This window comes from Grampus griseus (assembly GCF_964374135.1).
Source record: "Grampus griseus genome assembly, chromosome: 11".
Taxonomy (NCBI): domain Eukaryota; kingdom Metazoa; phylum Chordata; class Mammalia; order Artiodactyla; family Delphinidae; genus Grampus; species Grampus griseus.
In genome coordinates, this window is record NC_139005.1 from 2,158,318 (window position 1) to 2,175,414 (window position 17,097).

At 41.9% G+C, this 17,097-nt stretch overlaps 1 protein-coding gene across 6 annotated transcripts in view; it reads left to right on the forward strand.

Annotated features, from left to right (window-relative positions):
* The window catches only part of RAD52 (RAD52 homolog, DNA repair protein), a 30,320-nt gene that overhangs the window by 7,792 nt on the left and 5,431 nt on the right, over positions 1-17,097 (forward strand). For 3 of the 6 annotated variants that reach the window (XM_082665279.1, XM_082665278.1, XM_082665282.1), the window contains exons 2-7: positions 6,182-6,280; positions 7,362-7,463; positions 8,288-8,381; positions 8,564-8,691; positions 10,206-10,324; positions 11,179-11,254. In XM_082665279.1, coding sequence (XP_082521405.1) covers positions 6,200-6,280; positions 7,362-7,463; positions 8,288-8,381; positions 8,564-8,691; positions 10,206-10,324; positions 11,179-11,254 — 600 coding nt within the window. In that variant the 5' untranslated portion in view covers positions 6,182-6,199. Of the gene's footprint in view, positions 1-1,598; positions 1,892-5,700; positions 5,852-6,181; positions 6,281-7,361; positions 7,464-8,287; positions 8,382-8,563; positions 8,692-10,205; positions 10,325-11,178; positions 11,255-17,097 lie in introns of all 6 variants that reach the window. The other 3 variants (XM_082665280.1, XM_082665281.1, XM_082665283.1) reach the window with 3 other exon arrangements.

Here is a 17,097-nt window from a genome sequence, read left to right on the forward strand (position 1 = left end):
TTCTCAGAAGCCCCGCCTTGCCAGTTCTGCCTCACCGAGTTGTACATAACACTTGTCTCTTTCTCCATAGGCTGCACTCATCTCCCAGAATGTTTCGTCGGTATCTTCATACTTAGTGTGGGTCTTCATTTTCCGGGAGTGATTTTAGTTCTATCTTGGGCTCTCCATCCTCCTCTTCTCCCTTCTATGCATTTCTCTTCCCATCTGGGTCCCACCTTGCTCTCCTCAAAAAGTCGAGGTGAGAGTTCAAGAACTATCTCCACCAGAAATTGATATATATATTTCTTTACTTCTAGGCAGTTTGAAACTTCCACTTTCAGTCTTCTCATTATGTTAGGAGGTACAGGGTGTTTGTGGTTTTATCTGTTCCTTCTGTTGGCGCGTATAGTTTCTGGCAGATGTATTGAGATATTTAGATTTATGGAGCTGCCGTAACTTTGGCTATCAGGAAGTCTTTCCTAACATTTTTTTTTTTCTTTCCTAACATTTTATTTTGGAAAATTTGAAGCCTCTGGGAAAGTTATACAATGAATGCCTGCATATCCTTCACCTAGATTCATAGCTTTGTTACTTTCTCTCTCTCTCTCTGTCTTTACACATGCACACATTTTATTAGTTGAATGATTTGAGAGTAAGTTGCAGAAAACATGACAGTTTATTCTAATACTTTATCATGTATCTCCTAGTAACAAGTTCATTCTCCTATATGACCATGATAGAGTTATCACACTCAGCATCTGTAACAGTGATACAGAACCATTGTCCACAATGCAGTTCATCGTCAGATTTCCCCCATTGCCTTAGTCATATCCTTTACAGATTTTATTTTTTCTGATCTAAAATCCTATAAAGGGTCACACAGTGTGTTGTCCTGTCTCTTTAGTCTCCTTGAATCTAGAAGAGTTCACTGTCCTTTTTGTTTTGCTTTGTTTTGTTTTTTGAGGCACTGATATTTTTGAAGAGTTCAGGCCTGGTAGGTTTCAACTTGTCTGATGATTTCCTCATGATTAGAGTCGTGATTAGATTGGTAGAGATGTTGGTGATATTATTATGTTTGACTGCTTGGTTAAGGTGGCTGCCAGATTTCTCCATTGTGACGGTGTCTTTTGCCCCCCTCCATTTTTTCTCCAAGTGCAAGTAGATTATTTGGGGACTGACCTCAGGACATACTGGGAGAACAGAGAGGCAGTGAGAAGGGACAGAAAAGGCAGTCAACAAAGGGTGCAACCCAAGCTGATTCCACCAGGAGCCTGGAGCCAGCGCAGAACTCACGGCTTAGCTTATCCCACAGAAGGGGTGAGAAATCTAGGGTCTTTAAACTTTAGCCAGCTCCTGTCAGTCACTGAGGGCTGCTCCCAGGGGCATCCGTTCTCTGGTACTTGCGGCTTACCCTGAACAGGTGCAGAATGGGCCCCATGCCAAGCAAGCCCCCAGGTAGAGGTGCAGGTGTTGGCGTGTGGAAGTTAGGCTGGGCGTGTGCTGTTGCGGTGAGAGCTGATGAGATAGTTAGCACAGCACCCCTAATGTCTGCTAGGCCTGGGGACCCCGGGACCTAGAGCTTGAGGCAAAAGCTTATGTGGTATTATTTTTTTAGGAAGTGCAATTCCAGGAAGCAGAAGTGAAGGAAAAGGGGATTGAGGAGAGATGGAGACGAAGTCAGTTCAAGCGTGCATTTCCAGGCTGGCCACCCCTTGGTAACAAGGACAGCTGATTGCTTGGTTTCCTTAAGCTGTCTCCCTGGAGGAGGTGTAAGGTGCCACACCCCAGGACAGCCACCTAAATGAGGAGAGGAGAGGATCTACTCCTCAGCGCCTTTGTCTCCCTGGTGAAAGGTTTGCCCCGTGTACGTCAGCTCCACCAGATGTGCCGATTGTGCACGTGTGGGCATCAGGTGGGTCCCACGGGTTCTCACACCTCAAATGCAGGAGCGAGGCCAAGGGTGGGAGGTAAGAGGCATCCCTGGGAGCAGGAAGTAGGGGCCGTAGGGTTGTGCCCGTGTGCTGCTGGTCGGGACCCTCACGTATGTGGTCCTCCTGATGGCAGCCAGGGTGGAGACAGTGGTCTGAGGCCTCAGAGACAGGCAGGGCCAAGACTTGAGGTCCTGCGTAAGATATGCCTGATACATTGGGAATCTACTTTGGTTTAACAGGTACGCATGTACATACACAAGCACAGTCATATGTGAAGAAGGTAACAGCTATCTGTTGCTGGTGGGAATCCAGCCACATTTTACTTCTTCCCATATTTTTGATATGTTTAAAGCTTTCTACAATAAGACATTTTAATTTTATAACAGGAAAATGGTTTGTGGACAGTTTTAGAAAGGGAGGCGGAACAGTAAGCGTTTTTTCCAAAGTTAAAACTGGCAAAAAGAATAATTCCAGGGCTTCCCTGGTGGCGCAGTGGTTAAGAATCCACCTGCCAGTGCAGGGGACATGGGTTCAAGCCCTGGTCCAGGAAGATCCCACATGCCATGGAGCGACTAAGCCCATGCGCCACAACTACTGAGCCTGCGCTCTAGAGCCTGCGAGTCACAACTACTGAAACCTGCGTGCCTAGAGCCCGTGCTCCACAACAAGAGAAGCCACCGCAATGAGAAGCCCCCGCAATGAGAAGCCCGCACACCGCAACGAAGAGTAGCCCCCGCTCGCTGCAGCTAGAGAAAAGCTCTCGTGCAGCAACAAAGACCCAACGTGGCCAAAAATAAATAAATAAATATTTTTAAAAAAATAATTTCATGTTTTAGTCTATAGATAGAGACTAGTTTCAATATATTGAATCTTATAAGATTGTTTAGAAAAGTAGAAACAAATTGCTTTTTAAATGTGAGAAGTGTAACTGCTGCCTTATAAAATTAGCTTCTAGAATTAAAAATACTTTGTCTATATATCCTGCATTATGTATTTCTTTCATTCACTGGTGTATCCGTTCATTTAATATTCAGACACTTCCCTTCCTGACCGCCTACTATGAGCAAGGTACTATGCTAGGCCCTGGGGGTGCCACAGAGAGTCAGGAAGAACCCCCCACCTTCTAGGGGTTCTTACTGGAGTGGGGAGAAATGGATGCGGTAGAGACAGTACTCACCAAATATTTAAATGCCTTCTTACATTTCCCAGCCTCTGGGGCCGTGTGACTAGTTCTGTCTGGGGAACTGTGACCAGAGTGATGCATGTCACAGCTAAGGCAGCTCTGAGCTGGTATGACTGCTCCAGCTCTGCCTACCCCTGCAGTGCTGACCTCAGGAGTCACACATGCCAGACGGCATGGCTATAGGATGGACAGGGCCGCCAGACTGTATTAAATCTTTCATGAGTGAGATAGAAATCTTTTCTGTGTTAAGCTATTCCCCTCCTTTTTTAAAATTGTGGTAAAATGTACATAATGTAAAATTTATCATTTTAACCATTTTTAAGCATGCAGTTCAGTGGCATTAGTACATTTGCAGTGTATACCCTTGTTTTTAACAGATAACCAGATAGGCTCTCATTTGACTTTGTGAACATCCTGTTCACCTACAGCTTTTTAGTATCCCACTCCGTGACCTGTGGGCCAAATCTGCCACCTCTTTTTGTAATAAAGTTTTTGTTTGTTTCTTAGTTTTTATTTTATTTATTTATTTTTGGCCATGCCATGTGGCATGCAGGATCTTAGTTCCCTGACCAGGGATTGAACCCATGTCCCCTGTAGTGGAAGCACCTAGTCTTAACCACTGGACCATCAGGGAAGTCCCTAAATTTTTATTTTATATTGGAGTATAGTTGATGAACAATGTTGTGTTAGTTTCAGGTGTACAGCAAAGTGATTCAGTTATACATGTATTTATTCTTTTTCAATTTCTTTTCCCATTTAGGTTATTACTGAGTATTGCGCAGTGTTCCCTGTGCTATACTTTAGGTCGTTGTTGGTTATCCATTTTAAATATAGCCGTGTGTATATGTCAGTCCCAAACTCCCAATCTATCCCTCCCCGCCGGCCTTCCTCCCTGGTAACCATAAGTTTGTTTTCTAAGTCTGTGAGTCTCTTTCTGTTTTGTAAATAAGTTCATTTGTGTAATAAAGTTTTATTGGGACACAACCACGCCCATTCATTTATGTATTGTCTATGGCTACTTTCACGCTAAAATGCCAAAGTGAAGTAGTGACAGAGACCATATAACCTGCAACACCTAACATATTTACTCTCTGGCCCTTTATGGAAAAAGTTTGCTGACCCCTGCTTTATGGAACAGGTATTTAAGTTTTTATTTTTATTAAAATAATACATGCACATATTTGAAAAGGAAATAGCACTAAAAGTTTTATTTTTAAAAAGGCGAGCCCTGCTGCACTGTTCTTCACACCAGCATCACTCCTAAGAGATGTTTCTTTCTTTTACTTGTCTTTTCTGGCATTTATAGTTCTAAGTAATATCCTCATTCCACTATTTCTTGATTTAACAATTTTAGACACTAACTATTGACTAACCTAGTATAGGCCACTATCCTACTTTTTAGTGCAAGATTATAAATAAATTTACCAATTCTTAGCTGAAAGGTAATGTTTTATGATCATTTAGTTTTCTGCATTTTCATCATAATGTATGTAAGAAAATTAACAAGAACTTAGCAATAACTAACATTTATTTAGTATTTCACATGTGCCAGGCACCCTTCTGATGTAGTTTTTTTTTAAGTTGAAGTATAGTTGATTTACAATGTTGTGTTAATTACTGCTGTACAGCAAGGTGATTCAGTTTTATATATATACACACACACACACACACATTCTTTTTTTTTATATTCTTTTCCATTATGGTTTATCATAGGATATTGAATGTAGTTCTCTGCTGTACAGTAGGCCCTTGTTGTTGATCCGTTCTATATATAAAAGCCTACATCTGCTCACCCCAACCTCCCATTCCATCCCTCCCCCAAGCTTCTCCCCCTTGGCAACCACCAGTCTGTTCTCTATGTCTGTGTTTCTGTTTCTGTTTTGTAGATAGGTTCATTTGTGTCATATTTTAGATTCTACAGATAAGTGATACCATATGATATTTATTTTTCTCTTTCTGACTTAATTTCATTTAGTATGATAATCTCTAGTTGCATTAATGCAGTTTTTATGCAGTTTCTCATTTAATCTTTACAGAACCCCTAGGAAATGTAGATACTATTATCTCCATTTTCTAGATGATGAAACGTCATTTAGAGAGATTATGTGATTTTTCTCTTGGTCAAGGCCTCGTGGGTGATGGAGCCAGAAATCACCACTTGCAATGTCAGCTCTTAAACACCATCTTGGAACACTGCGTGGGGAATCATACTGGTTGACGTTCATAGATCTGTGGTCCTACTGTGGGTGAACAGTCTGAAGATTTATAGCATGCAGATGTGCTGAGGCCCAACTTTGTTGGATCTGCAGCGGGTGGGGCACTCAGGTAGCGGGTCAGCCATCTGCAGCTGCTTTTTCTGAGGGTAATTCTCTTTTCTAATAGACTGCACACTTGCGTGGTCTCAGTCTAATGCAGTGGCTCTCAAACTGGAGCTTGTGTCAGAACCACGGGTTGGGCTTGGTCCAGCACTCATACATGGGCCTCACCTCTGGTTTTGGATTCAGTGGGTCTGAGGTGGGGCCTGAGAATATGCATTTGTAACAAGGTCCCAGGCGATAAACTGCAGGGACTACTAGTGGTTTAATGCTGTGCCCTTTCTGAACACAGGGTCTTCTGTGCCATCTGGCTCTTCCATTGCGTCATGTCTGTTACACTCCCCCCTGCTGGCGTGTTGGCTCCGCGACAGCAGTTCCGCTACCGTGGCCTATGTTTCCTCTTCAACCCCACAGAGGTCAGGGTCATGATGCCCATATAGCAGGTGATCATAATCTCCCCTAGCACGCTTTTGTAATTCTGACTTTTTCAATTACGAACATTGTAATTATAACATACAATACATTCTTATTGTAAAAATCACCTTTAATAGCACCACCACGCTAGCAAAATTTTAGCAGAAAGGTAGAAGCAGACCCTAAAGGATTTTAAGTGGTTTGTTAGGTGATAGCTAAGCACTGAGGAACTTGGCCCTTGACTGGGTCAGTGTTTAAAGTATGCAAGGAAAGTTACTTCATTTGATTTTTAGTAGAGGCTCTTGCCTTTTACCACTAGCATTCTTTGAGATCATTTTTTTAGTCTTCTTTTTATTTAGAGGTCAACCTGAATCAACATGTCTGGGACTGAAGAAGCAATTCTTAGCGGCCGTGACAGCCATCCTGCTGGTGGCAACTCTGTATTATGCTTTGGTCAGGTACGTGTGTTTTTTTCATACGTGGAAGGAATGAGGTTAAGTGAAAAAGGTATGGGGAAGCCATTGGTAGAGCACCATCATATACATGTAAACTGTTTTTTTTTTTTTTCATTTAAGTGCATCATTTGGGAGTCTTTGACAAGCTCTGAGGGCATTTTCGAAATTTAGCAGCACTGGGGGTTACATTTAGATTTAAATTTTATTTATTTTTTGGATAGATTACATTTTCATATGCTGTAACATTCAAAATGAAACAGACTGTATGTAAAAAGTCTCACTGTTTCCTATCACTCTTGTCCACATGTCACCCAGATCTCTTTTTTGGAGGCATCCAAAGTTTCTGGTGTTGTACTCTTTGTGGAGATATTCTGTGCATATAAGGGAGATTCTTGCTTTGTCCCCCCAAATTCTATCTTTGTCTTACCAGAAATCTATTTGTGTGTATTTATTCAGGGCAAGGGGAAAAGTATTGAGGGGATGAAAATCTAAACAAGTAGGAGTGTATTTCTCTATGTGTAGGATGGGAAATTGTTGAACTAGAGAAGAGGACAAATGGAAGCAGGGCTTCCTGTCATGTTTTCTCCTCTCCTGCTCCCTTGCCTACATACATGTCATATAGACTCCAAGGAGGGAAGTTTCAGTTTCCCAGTTCTGGCTCCAGAAAGTTTTGTAGGGATGGTAACATATTAGTAACATCTAAGGCAGTGGTTTTCACAATGTGGTCCAGTGACCCCTGGGGGTCCACAAGACCTTTCAGAGTCTGTGAAATCAAAATTATTTTCATAATAATACTAAAATACTCTCTGCCTTTTTCACTCTCATTCTCTCATGAGGGAGGGTGTTTTCCAGAGACCATATAGCATGTGCTGATATCATTGCTCTGATGGTTACTGGAATGTGTGCCTGCAGAGTTTCTCATTTTTAATTCCTAGTATTGATAGATATAACCCACATAAACAAAAGCTCATAGGATCCTCAGTACTTTTGAAGAGTGTTAAGGGGTCTGGAGACCAAAAAGTTGGGGACTTGCTGATAACGAATGATGGAAATGTCAGTTTAATTTTCCCTTTGTGGATTACAGTACCAATACACAGCACAAGAGTACCAGGCCATCCAGAATGCTCTGAGGCAGAGGCTGGGCCCAGAATACATAAGTAGCCGCATGGCTGGAGGAGGCCAGAAGGTGAGAGAGTTTACGTGCTTGAAAAGTGGGTGCCCACAACGCCGACTATTCCCATGAACTTGCCAACTCCCTCTCTTTTCCTCATGGATTCAGAAGGTCTCTCATTCACTGTTAGTGGACGTTTGTGTCTTTGGGCGGGGATGGGTTCCAGCCTTCACTGTTATCTGCAGTGGCCCAAGCATGGCCTGGCCCAAGACACTAGTTCTAACTGGCTCCTCTGGAAGATCTTTGAATTAAGTTCACTGAGAAATTCTCTGGAATGTTTAAGGGTGGTTTTGCCAAAAGAGCTGGTAAGGAATAAATTTTTTTTTTTTTTTTTTTTTTTGCGGTACGTGGGCCTCTCACTGCTGTGGCCTCTCCCGTTGCGGAGCACAGGCTCCGGACGTGCAGGCTCAGTGGCCATGGCTCATGGGCCCAGCCGCTCCGCGGCACGTGGGATCTTCCCAGACCGGGGCACAAACCCGCGTCCCCTGCATCGGCAGGCGGACTCTCAACCACTGCGCCACCAGGGAAGCCCAGATTAAGTAAATTTATTTATTTATTTATTTAGTGGTACGCGGGCCTCTCACTGTGGTGGCCTCTCCCATTGTGGAGCACAGGCTCCAGATGCGCAGACTCAGCGGCCAAGGCTCACGGGCCCAGCCGCTCCGCGGCATGTGGGATCTTCCCAGACCGGGGCACAAACCTGCGTCCCCTGCATCGGCAGGCGGACTCTCAACCACTGCGCCACCAGGGAAGCCCAGATTAAGTAAATTTTGATCCACATTTAAGTATGGCAAGGAATTTTAACAAGCTTTTTTTTCTTCTTTAAATTTTTTTTCCAGGTGTGTTACATCGAGGGTCACAGGGTAATTAATCTGGCCAATGAGATGTTTGGCTACAATGGCTGGGCACACTCTATCACACAGCAGAACGTGGGTGAGTATGCTTCCTGGCAGTGCCTGCTTCTTCGTTTCCCTTCCTCGGCATTGGCTGACTTCTGGCAGGAGTGTTTTGTAGACAAGGACCTAGGGAAGGCGTGCTCAGTCGCCAGCAGGAGGAATACAGGTGAGGCACAGCGATCAGTATCCTCTTCAGCTGGTTCTCTTTCCCACTCCTAGATTTTGTTGACCTTAACAATGGCAAGTTCTACGTGGGCGTCTGTGCGTTTGTGAGAGTCCAGCTGAAGGTGAGGGTGATGGAGGGGACATGCTGCCTGCAGGCACGGGGCAGGTGGGAGAGTGAGCAGGTACGGAGGCCTCGGGGCCCAGAGAGGGGGTGGGGTTGTTCAGACATCCTCCCTCATGTGCCCCTAAGAGAATTTTGAGGAACTCTGTTCTCTTGCACGTTTTTAAGTTGACTCAGTTTTCACCATATATATAAACAGTTGTAAGGGTGTATTTTTTGGCATATTGTAAAATTTTACATTCTAAAATAAATCTGTTACATCTTTTTAACACGTACCAATGTATTCTAAATACCATAGAGGATTAAATGCTGTCATCCATTTAAAAAAAAATACATGCGCAAGCTATTTTTCTTTTTCTTTCTTTCTTTTTAAATATTTATTTATTTATTTGGTTGCACTGGGTCTTAGTTGTGGTGTGCAGGGTCTTTAGCTGTGGCATGCAGGATCTAGTTCCCCAACCAGGGACTGAACTTGGGCCCCCTGCATTGGGAGCATGGAGCCTTAACCACTGGACCACCAGGGAAGTCCCTGTTTTTCTTTTTTTTGAGCAAGTTATTCTTCGGTCATCAGATATCTTACGTTGTTTCTTCTTGAACACGTATTTCCATTCCATTTCCCCTCTGGCTTTTATCCTGCTATATGATTGAAAATCTTTTATTAATGATAACCCTATTATACTTGTGTGTGTAAAAATTTTAGGGGATAAATTTCCAGTGATCTTAAGGCTCTAACTATTGAGAAATTTCTTCTGGATTGAGTTACTATTGATATTACAGGTGCTGTTAATACACAATTTAGTCAGTTGTGTTTATGTTGAAGAGACAACATAACTACATCAAAATATTTATATTTAATAAAATTTTATGGAAAATGCATTTCTTGATAAGATGGATGAGCTGTTTTTTTCTATTCAGTTAGTTTGTATATCCACAGTTAATATTACTTATTCCTAGACTAAACATTTAGCATTAATTCTATTCTGACTTATTTTTATAAATACTACCGAAAACCTTATTCACATAAACAAACTGAGAATGAACGAGTTTTGTTACAGTGTCATTCATTTCTTTGACTACTTGTGAGTTATATATCAGAAATCACAATGCTATCATCAAACATTATAGTCAGCTCTCTGTCAGCTAACAGCTTGATCAGGCCCACCTTTACTTTTGGTAGAAGCCGAGAAACAGGTACCACCTGACTTGTGAGAGGATCTGCTATGCAGTCATTAGAATCTGTTAAATATAATATTTCAAATTTTTGGTTTGGTGCCCCAGAGGTTTTCATAGTGTGGGTGATGTGTCTTAGTAAGATGTGGGGCGGGTCAGGTGTGTGCCTAGTTATGTGAAGAGGAAGGAGAATTGTCTTGCACTTGGAGCACAGGCACATCTCTAGGCAGATCCGGTCCAGGAAGTAGCCCTGGAAATGGACTCTGGCAACTCCGCCTGTGTTCCAGGCCCTGGGCTCTGTCCAACCAGTCTGAACACTGATGCTTGAGGAAGAGGAGAGCTCTGCAGCCAGGGACGGGGCTGCAGCTCCTCACGTTGGACCCTGAACTCCTTTTCTGTCCACAGGATGGTTCGTATCATGAGGACGTGGGCTATGGTGTTAGCGAGGGCCTCAAGTCCAAAGCCTTGTCTTTGGAGAAGGCGAGGAAGGAGGCAGTGACCGATGGGCTGAAGCGAGCACTGAGGTAGGCAGATCCTGTTCTTCTCAGCTCTGGGTTATAACACCCACGTGGTTCAGAAGTCGAAATAACATAAGTCTTCCTCCCACCCTTGACCCTGTGCAGCCTGTTTTCCTGCTCTCTTCTGTCTTTCCCCAGTGCTTCTTTATGCTGAGGGCCCACTTTTTGGGGAATAAGTAGTAGAATCCTGTGTTCTCTGTTCTGTACTTGACCTTGCCTTCCCCACCCCACTCATCAGCAGTGTGTCTTGGAGACCTGTCCACACAGCACATACATTGTTTCCTCATTCTCTTTAATACACCTACACAGTTCTTCGTTATGTGTATGTAACATAGTTAACTTAGTTTCATAGAGCAGGGTTTTTAACCTTTTTTGGGGTCATAGATGCCTTTGAGAATTGAATTACCAGAAAAATACATGTAAAACATGCACTAAAGATTTGCAATACCATGACCTGTGGGGGGGGAATCCAGATGTCCCAAGTAAAGAACTTTGGTCATGGAGGTCTGTGCCCCTAAAGTGCGCATGCTCACCATTACTGGGGAGTTGGAGCAGTCCTTGGGAAACATTCTCTGCTGTGGAATTCGTGTTCTGCGTTGGGAGGTATAGCTGGTGCGATTTTGTGAGCGCTTGCTCAGGCTTTCTGTGCCCACTGCCCCTCCTGCGGGCGGGTTTGTGGCTGCTGTGCTCACTGCTGTATTCTCAGCGCCTAATGCAGATGCGTAATGAACATTTCTGAATGCTTATCAGAGCCCATCTCCTCTGCTGTGTTGAGAAGCAGCTTGTACAAAGGCTGTAGCTCTGTTCTCTGATATTCACATATAACGTTCTCAACCCCGTTCCCCTTTTCTTACCCGTAGAAGTTTCGGGAATGCACTTGGGAATTGTATTCTGGACAAAGACTACCTGAGGTCGCTAAACAAGCTCCCACACCAGGTATGTTACAAGTGGGGGGTGGAATGCGTCGCAGTAAAGGTGCAACTGATGATGCTTTTGTGTCATGAGTGAGTATTTGGTGATGGAGAGAGAAAAAGTGAAGACTTGGCTATTTAAAGGGTCTGGAATGTATTTCAGACGTCTTTGAACATAAGAGCCAGCAGGAACCAATTACCTTAATGTACCAATGAGGAAATTGAAGCCTGGAGCATTTGTGTTACTTGTCTCTTATGTAGAGAGAACCGTGCTTGGCAGTGGTCTGTGAGACAGAAGGAGCACAGATCCCTTGCAGCACTGCCATTTCTTACAAACACTCAGAGTCTCACGCGTTCAACCTTCCTGCTCTTCCTTAGCTCGGGTGTCTTTAAGGTTTAGATCTCCCTTGTTTCTGTAGTTGCGTGTCACGTGATCTGCGCGTTTGCCTTTGGAGAATGGGGTCTGGAGTTTAGCATGCCTGGGCCAGTCAGGCTCTGGAGCATTCCTGTTGCCTGGTGGAGTGTGGCTGCTTCACCTGTGGTTCTTTGGGTCCCTGCAGTGCCGCCACCCTGGGCAGCCTTCCCTCTCTGGTACTTGAGGGGTTCTTTTTCTTGTGCTGCCCGTAATAGAGGTGTGTGTCAATTGGCAGCTGTCAAAACTCCATTTCTTGGGGCTTCCCTGGTGGTGCAGTGGTTGAGAGTCTGCCTGCCGATACAGGGGACACAGGTTTGTGCCCCGGTCCGGGAAGATCCCACATGCCGCGGAGCGGGGCCCGTGAGCCATGGCCGCTGAGCTTGCGCGTCCAGAGCCTGTGCTCCGCAACGCGAGAGGCCACAACAGTGAGAAGCCCGCGTCCTGCAAAAAACAAAAAAACTCCATTTCTGTCCTTTTTCTAAATCCTTTTTACATATAATTGGACTCAGTTTGCTAATATTTTGTTAAGGATTTCTGCATCTATATTTATGAGGGATATTGTAATTTTTTCTGTTTTTAAAACATTGTGGTAAAAAACACATAACATGAAATTTACCATTTTAACCTTTTTTTTTTTTTTTTTTTGTGGTACGCGGGCCTCTCACTGATGGCCTCTCCCATTGCGGAGCACAGGCTCCAGATGCGCAGGCTCAGTGGCCATGGCTCACGGGCCTAGCTGCTCCGCAGCATGTGGGATCTTCCCGGACCGGGGCACGAACCTGCGTCCCCTGCATCAGCAGGCGGACTCTCAACCACTGCGCCACCAGGGAAGCCCATATTTTCTGTTTTTTTGATAGTAGCCATCCTAATGGGTGTGATTTGAATTTTTCTGATGATTAGTGATGTTGAACATCTTTTCATGTGCTTATTGCCCATTTGTGTATCATCTTTGGAGAAATGTCTACTCAGGTTCTTTGCCCATTTTTTAATTGGGCTATTTGATTTATTTGTTGTCAAGCTGTAGGAGTTCTTTATATATTCTGGCTATTAACTCCTTATCAGAGATATGATTGCAAAGTTTTTTCCCATTCCATAGCTTGCCTTTTAAGTTTGATATAGCTCCATTTGTATATTTTTGCTTTTTTTGTTGCCTGTACTTTGGTGTCACATCCAAGAAATCATTGCCAAATTCAATGTCATGAAGTTTTTCCGCTGTGTTTTCTTCTTTGAGTTTTTTTTTTTTTTTTTTTTTTTGCGGTACGTGGGCCTGTCACTGTTGTGGCCTCTCCCGTTGCGGAGCACAGGCTCCGGACGCGCAGGCTCAGCGGCCATGGCTCACGGGCCCAGCCACTCCGCGGCATGTGGGATCTTCCCGGACCGGGGCACGAACCCGCGTCCCCTGCATTGGCAGGCGGACTCCCAACCACTGCGCCACCAGGGAAGCCCCCTTCTTTGAGTTTTATAGTTTTGGGTCTTATATTTAGGTATTTAATCTATCTTGAATTTATTTTTGTATATGATGTAAGATACAGGTCTAACTTCATTCTTTTGCATGTGGATATTCAGTTTTTCCAACATCATTTGTTGAAGAGACTCCTTTCCCCATTGTGTAGTCTTGGCACACTTGCTGAAGATCATTTGGCCATACATGAGGATTCATCTCTGGGCTTTCTGTATTATTACATTGACCTATGGACCTGTCTTTATGGCAGTATCATACTGTTTTGATTATTGAAGCTTTGTAATATGTTTGGAAATCAGGAGATCCTCCAATTTTTTTTTTTTCAAAATTATTTTTGCTATTTGAGGTCCCTTGAGATTCTTTATAAATTTTAAGGTGAATTTTTTTATTTATGCAAAAAATGTCATTGGAATTTTGATAGAGATTACACTGAATCTGTACATCACTTTGGTAGTATGCATATCTTAACAATATTAAGTCTTCCAGTTCATGAACATGGTAAGTCTTTCCATCTATTTGTGCCTTCTTTAATTTCTTTCAGCAGTGTTTCATAGTTTTCAGTGTACACGTCTTTCACCTTGGTTAGGTTTATTCCTAAGTATTTTATTCTTTCTGATGCTATTGTAAATGGAATTGTTGTCTCAACTTTTTGATTGTTCATTATTAGTGTGTAGAGACACAACTGTTATTTATGTGGATTTTGTATCCTGAAACTTTGCTGAATTTGTTTATTAATTGACAGTTTTTTTTGTTGAGTCTTTAGGGTTTTCTACATAGAAGATCAAGTAATCTGCAACCAGAGATAATTTTACTTCTTCCTTTCCAATTTGGATTCCTTTTATTTCTTTTCCTTGCTTAATTGCTCTGGCTAGGACTTCCAATATGTTAAGAAGTAGTGAGAGTGGGCATCCTTGCCTTATTCCTGATCTTCCAGGAAAAGCTTTCAGTCTTCACCATTGAGTATGATGTTAACTGTAGGCTTTTCATATATGGCCTTTATTATGTTGAGGTTGTTTCCTTCTATTCCTAATTTGTTGAATGTTTTTATCATGAAAAAATTATTGAATCTTGTCAGACTTTTTTTTTTTTGCATCAGTTTAGATGAACAGGTGGTTTTGTTCATGGATCACATTGATTGATTTGTGTATATCGAATCATCTTTGCATTTCAAGAATAAACCTCTCTTGGTCATGGTGTATAATACTTTTAATGTGCTGTTAAATTTGGTGAGCCGGTATTTCATTGAGGATTTTTGCATCAATATGCATCAGGGATATTGGTCTATAGTTTTCTTGTAGTGTCTTTTTATCCACCCTCCTCTTATAGTGTTTTTGCCTGGCTTTGGTATCAGAATAATGCTGGCCTCGTAGAATGAACTTGGAAGTGTTCCCTCCTTTTCAGTTTTTTGGAAGGGTTTGACGGTTGGTGTTAATTCTTTAAATGTTTGGTAGAATTTTCCAATGAAGCCATTTAGTCCTGGGCTTTTTTTTCGTTGTTGTTGTTGTTAGGTTTTTGTTTACTAATACACTCTTCTACTAGTTACTGGTCTATTTCTGTTTCTTCATGATTCAGTCTTGGTCGGTTGTGTGTTTTAGGAATGTATCCATTTCTTCTAGGCTATCTGATTTGTTGGTGTACAGTTGTTCATAGTATTCTCATAATTTTTTTTTTTTTTTCCGGTACGTGGGCCTCTCACTGTTGCAGCCTCTCCTGTTGCGGGGCACAGGCTCCAGACGTGCAGGCTCAGCAGCCACGGCTCACGGGCCCAGCCGCTCCGCGGCATGTGGGATCTTCTTGGACCGGGGCGTGAACCCATGTCCCCTGCATCAGCAGGCGGACTCTCAACCACTGCGCCACCAGGAAAGCCCTGCCCTAAGCTTTATTTCCTGTCTTCTCCTAGCTTGTGTCAGCTAGAAACTTCCCTGTTAGTACTGCTTTTGCTGCATATGTAAGTTTTGGTGTGCTGTGTTTTCAACATTTTCATTTGTCTCAAGATATTTTCTAATTTCCCTTGTGATTTATTTGACCCATTGGTTGTCTTAAGAAAGTACTAATTTCCACGTTTGTGAATTTTTCATTTTTCCTTCTGCCATTGATTTCCAGTTTCATTCCATTGTGATCAGCAGAGATTTTTTTTGTATAATTTATGTCGTCTTCAATTTAAGACTTGTTTTGTAGCCTAACATGGGGTCTCTCCTGGAGAATGTTCCATTTGTACTGAGGAGAATGTATATTCTGCTGTTGTTGGGTGGAATATTCTCTATATGTCTTAGGTCCATATGGTCTGTAGTGTTCAAATCTTCTGTTTCCTTATTGACCTTCTGTTTGGTTCTATCCATTATTGAAAGTAGGGTACTGAAGTCTTCCGCTATTACTGTCTTGCTGTGTATTTCTCCTTTCAAATCTGTCAAAGTTTGCTTTACATATTTAGGAGCTCTGATGTTTGGTATATAAGTATTTGTAATTGTTATAGCTTCACAGTTAATTGACCCTTTTATTATTATAGAATGTCCTCTTTTGTCTCTTGTAACAGTTTTTGACTTAAAGTCTATTTTTTCTTATATTAGTATAGCCTCCCCTGCTCCCTTTTGGTTACCATTTACATGGAGTATCTCTTTCTATCCTTTCACCTTCAGCCTGTGTTATGTCTTTAGATCTGAAGTGAGTCTAATGTAGGAAGTATGTAGTTGTATCTTGGTTTTTGAATCCATCCAGCCAATCTATGGCTTTGGTTGGGAAGTTTGATCCATTTACATTTATTATTGATAGGGAAGGGCTTAGTATTTATTATTTTGTTAATCATTTTCTGTATGTCCTGTAGCTTAGATTTTTTTTTTTGTCCCTTCTTTCCTCTCTTACTGCTGTCCTTTGTGTTGTGTTGATTCTTTTGGTAGTAACATGATTTGATTCCCTTCTTGTTTACTTTTGTGTATATCCTATAGATATTTCCTTTGTGGTTACCATTGCAATTATATGAAACATTTTAAAGTTATAACATTCTATTTTAAACTGATAACTTGAATTGCATACAAAAACTCTAGTCCTTTACAACACCACTTTATGTTATTGATGTTACAGATTACATCTTCATATTATTGTATGTCTATTAACATAGATTGTTATAAAAGTTTTAATGGTTTTTACATTTAATATCTGTATTCATTATACAATTTTAATGTTTTTCTTCATTTAAATTCCATGTACCAAAATTATGATGATACAGGTTACTGTTTTTGTCCGTGTATTTACCTTTACTGGAGAACTTTTTATTTTCATGTTGCTGCCCGGCATCCTTTTGTTTCAGTTTGAAGGATTCCCTTTAGCATTTGTTGTAGAGCAAGTCTAGTGGTAATGAACTCGCTCTGCTTTTGTTTATTTGAAGAAAATATCTTAGTTTCTCCATTTTTGAAGGATACTTTTGCTGGATACACTATTCTTGGCTAAGTTTTTTCTTTCAGGACTTTGAATATATCATCCCACTCCATTTTGGCCTGTAAGAGTTGTGCTGAGAAATCTGATAATCTTAGGCAGGCACTCCAGTATGTGATGATTTGCTCTTCTCTTGCTGTCTTCAAGATTTCTCTGTCTTTGACTTTTTTTTTTAACTGAGATATAACTGACATACAACATTACAGGCATACCTTGTTTTATAGTGCTTCATTTTATTGCACTTCACAGATAATTGCATTTTTTACAAATTGAAGGTCTGTGGCAGCTGCATTGTCAGGTGATGGTTGGCATTTTTTAGCAATAAATTATTTTTTGATTAAGGTACGTACATTGCTTTTTTTTGACATAATGCTGTTGCGCACTTAACATACTACAGTATAGTGTTAACACAACTGTTATACGCACTAAGAAACCAAAAAAATTGTGCGACTTGCTTTATTTCTATATTTGCTTTATTGTGGAGGTCTGGAACCAAACCTGCAATATCTCTGAGGTATGCCTGTATATTAGTTTCAGTTGTACAACATAATGATTCAGTATT